The sequence below is a fragment of the Ixodes scapularis genome, unplaced genomic scaffold (assembly GCF_016920785.2).
Source record: "Ixodes scapularis isolate PalLabHiFi unplaced genomic scaffold, ASM1692078v2 PGA_scaffold5__190_contigs__length_132052651, whole genome shotgun sequence".
Taxonomy (NCBI): domain Eukaryota; kingdom Metazoa; phylum Arthropoda; class Arachnida; order Ixodida; family Ixodidae; genus Ixodes; species Ixodes scapularis.
In genome coordinates, this window is record NW_024609880.1 from 28,210,544 (window position 1) to 28,214,779 (window position 4,236).

The 4,236-nt window shown below is 48.4% G+C and overlaps 1 protein-coding gene across 1 annotated transcript; it reads left to right on the forward strand.

The window, feature by feature from the left end:
• Positions 1-2,180: 2,180 nt before the first annotated feature.
• On the forward strand, positions 2,181-2,915 carry LOC120841079 (uncharacterized protein K02A2.6-like; the record flags this gene model as incomplete). Its single annotated transcript, XM_040211905.1, has 1 exon — positions 2,181-2,915. A coding segment is annotated over one exon (735 nt), but the record flags the coding sequence as incomplete, so codon positions are not given.
• Positions 2,916-4,236: the final 1,321 nt, after the last annotated feature.

Sequence of the window (4,236 nt, forward strand, 5' to 3'; positions counted from 1 at the left end):
GGGCAGGAAAACAACTACAAGTTCTCGGGTCGGCAGAAGTGCGCGTCCGACACAAGTCAAAAGACTATCTTCTCCCGCTAATCGTGGCCTCAGGTTCGGGCTGCAATCTGCTTGGGAGAAACTGGTTCCCGGAACTGAGTATCAGAGTCAGCGGGATATACCAGCTTGACCAGGGCAAGACCCTCCATGACGTGTTGCTGACACACGAGGAAGTTTTTGATACAGAGATAAACGGGCACAAGGGCCACGCGGCACATCTGGAGCTGAAGGAAGATGCGACACCGCGCTTTTTAAAGGCTCGACCTGTTCCTTTCGCAATGCGAACCGCAGTGGAGGCAGAACTGCGGATGCTCCAAAACCAAGGCATAATTGAGCCGACGCAGCACTCCGACTGGGCAACACCGGTGGTGATCGTACGAAAGAAGGACGGCACTATTCGGATGTGCGGAGACTATAGGAGCACCGTGAACGCGGCTGCAAAACCAACGGTGTATCCAATGCCGACGGTAACGGACCTACTGGCAAGTGTGCAGGGAGGCACCATATTTTCGACGCTGGATCTCACTCAGGCATATCAACAGCTCCACGTGACAGCAGAGACAGCAGATGTGCTCACCATTAACACCATAAAGGGACTATACAGGGCTATACGAATGCCTTTTGGAATTTCGGCTGCACCAGCGATTTTCCAACGCTACATGGAGACAATCCTGGCAAGACTACCCGGCGTGGGAGTCTACCTGGATGAAGTTATTATCAGCGGAACCAGAAAAACAGAGCACCTTGAGCGCCTCGAGGCAGTTTTGAGCAGGTTGGTGAACGCCGGGCTCCGCTTAAAAAGGTCAAAGTGCCATTTCGGTGTCGAAGAAGTGAAGTTTCTGAGACATAAGATAAATGCAACGGGAGTACACACAACAGAAGAAAAACTGAGAGCAATCAAAGAGATGCCGGAACCGACCAACCGGGCCATGCTTCAGTCTTTTCTAGGACTCCTGGCATTTTATGACCGCTTCATTCAGAACCGAGCATCAATAGCCAAGGTACCGTACAGGCTACTTGAGAAAGACACTCCACGGCAGTGGGCTGCACGACATCAGCAGGCGTTTCTGCAACTGAAAGAAGCCATCGCGGAACGTACAGTTCTAGCTCATTATGACGACAATAAGCCGCTTGTATTGTCGTGTGACGCATCACCATACGGCATAGGTGCGGTACTGGCGCACCTAGACAAAGACGGAAACGAGTCCCCCGTAGCTTTCATTTCTAGAACATTGGGAAAGGCCGAGGAAAACTACTCCCAGTTGGACAAGGAGGGTTTAGCTATAGTGTACGCTACAAGCAGGTTGCACCGCTACATTTCCGGTCGACATGTTACCATCACAACGGATCATCAACCACTACTGGGAATTCTAGGTCCACAAACTCCGGTTCCGCCCATTCTTTCGCCACGAATGAAAAGGTGGTGTGTTAAGCTCACGGCCTATAACTACGATCTTGTCTACCGAACAGGAAAACGGAATCAGAATGCAGACGCTTTGAGCAGACTACCTTTACCGGCAAGCGACGACGAGCCACAGCCTCCCGGAGATGTGCTCATGCTGGAAGCGTTGACCAGGCCACCGATTACTGTCGAGAAACTAGCAGACAAGACAAAAGAAGACGCTACTGTTTCCCGTGTGTACGACGCACTTCAGAGTGGAAATTTCAGGAACCTTAAGGAAGACATTCTTCAACCATTCAGGAACAAGGACACTGAACTAGCGACACAGCGAGGATGTTTAATATGGGGATCACGTGTGGTGATACCAGCGTCTCTGCGGCCTGAGTCCTTGACTCTTGTACACTCAGGACATCGTGGAATCGTGGCCATGAAAGCCTGTGCCAGAAGTTACATGTGGTGGCCAGGAATTGACAAAGATATTGAATTATGTGTGGCGGAATGTTCCCAATGTCAAACAAACCAGAAAACCAAGATAAAAGTACCGATGACTAATTGGGAACGACCATCAACAGCCTGGGATACGCTTCACATAGACTTTGCGGGTCCAGTGGAAGGGAAAGTATTTCTGGTCGTTGTAGACGCATACACCAAGTGGCTGGAGGTGCGAGTAGTTAGCAGCATGGTATCAAGCGCTGTAATCAAGGAGCTGCGGGGATTATTCGCCACATTTGGGGTGCCAAAGAAGGTTTGTTCAGACAACGGGGCTGCGTTCATTTCAGAAGAAATTGCGACGTTTTACCGCATGAACAACATCATCGCAGTCACGAGCGCACCTTACCACCTGGCAACCAACGGGCAGGCTGAGCGGATGGTACGGGAGCTCAAACAAGCTGTATCTAAAAAAGGAAGGGAAGACCTGTGGTGCGTGTTGTCACGTTTCCTATTCAAGCAGCACACGACAGTGCACGCAACAACGGGCAAGACTCCTGCGTGGATGATGTACGGCCGAGAATTGCCTTCTGCACTGGATCGACTCAAGTCATCCCTCTTCAAGCAGTTGCCTGAAGAAAACAGCGATATCCACAAATTTATTCGTGGACAACCCGTGTGGATTCGACAGTTCCCAAACGAGCGAAAGTGGATGCCGGGGTCCATCGCACGCCGCGCCGGACCACGATCCTGGATGGTTGACACAGAGCGGGGTCAAGTCAGACGACATCTAAACCATATTCGACATCGCGCTCCGAATTCCAGCTGCTGGGAGACACAGCCGCCACCACCAGTTTGGGACATGTGCTTACACGATCGCCAGGACACACATTCGGGCGCGAATGGTCCAGAACAAAATACTAAACAGCACAGCACAGACGACGACGTTCGCCCATTACCAACAGTGGGATCTGCCTTGTCAACCGCGACGCGGGTGAGCACCCGGGCGCGTCGACCACCGGACAGATACGGTGCCCATGTCTAAGGAGGAAGGGGTGTGATGTATCTACCGGCACACGGCCGGCGGGCAAGTCTGCGAGCGCTGCGCACGAGCACGTGGGTTTGTCCCGAGAGCTGGCTGCGCTTTCGTGAGAAGTATAAAACAACAATCACGACCGTTTTCGGATGCTTCGAATGACTGTCTCGTCATTACCCCAGCTAAGGTCGTATACCTAGCTAAGGTTATTCTACAGAAAGTTCCTTTGCAATGGGTAGCAATATGTGCTCCGCGATAGATTGTAGAAACAGTGTCGGGAAAAAGGTTCTTTTTTACCCTTGTTTTCGTGGGAGAAAAAAAAAAGCGCTCCCTGGCAGCAATGGAGGCCAGTCAGGTCAAGGTGCTTTTGCGCGAGCTGTGTGCCGAGAGAACTAGTGTCACGTGAAACATTTTCACTTTTGCTCGGAATACTTTATAGCCGGGAGCTGCGAGTTGAGTATCTTTCAGCAGCTGGAACAGCTTCAAGAGCGGCAAGCGCAAACTCAAGCCGGCTGTGACCATTACAACATCCGTCCAAAGAAGAGCGCTAATAATATTGCAAAAAATAGTACACTAGCACTATAGTCGACATTTGGCAAAGTCACATTTGTGATTCACAATTGGTTCAGTGATTTTCTTAATTTTTTTAGAAAAACTATATTTGTTTCGGACGTCGAATCTGGCTCGGGCTACTCTCGGAGTTCCACTCACGCGGCCGATATGTTGAAGACGAGAAGTGAAATGTCTAAACAAAGTTCAAGACTGAATTTAGACATGACTTTCGACCTACTGCTATTCCTCTCTGCTATTACAGAGGTTCATGGAGCAGGTGTTGAGCTCCATTAATATACGATAGAGCCTTGCCTGGTTTGTCAAATGGTTGGCATGCAATATTCGCTGCGTAAGAAGTGATGAAAACGTCTTTAATTTATTATATTGCGGAAAAATTTTATATAGGACCGAGAAGTTTTTTTTTTAATTATGAAAATATTAATGTTGTTAAAGGGAGGCATGCAAATTTACAGCTGATGGAAGCTGTGCTAAACCAACTTAAAATAAAAAAGAAAAAATTTTTTATATAGAGTTATCCCCTTCCCATGTGCTCTCGTGGATGGATGTTTGAACGAGCTGCATTCTACTCCAGAAGTAAAAAGAAAAAAAATCGGTACACATGTTTTAGTAACTTTTGTTAACATATTTTGAATTAAAAGATTTATGATGTCTTTCTGTACCTCACACACTATTTGTATCTTCAAGCAAATATTTTTTATTTGGTGATGAAAACAAAATTGGTTTGCTCTGTATGTATTACAGCCTTGATGGAGATGCG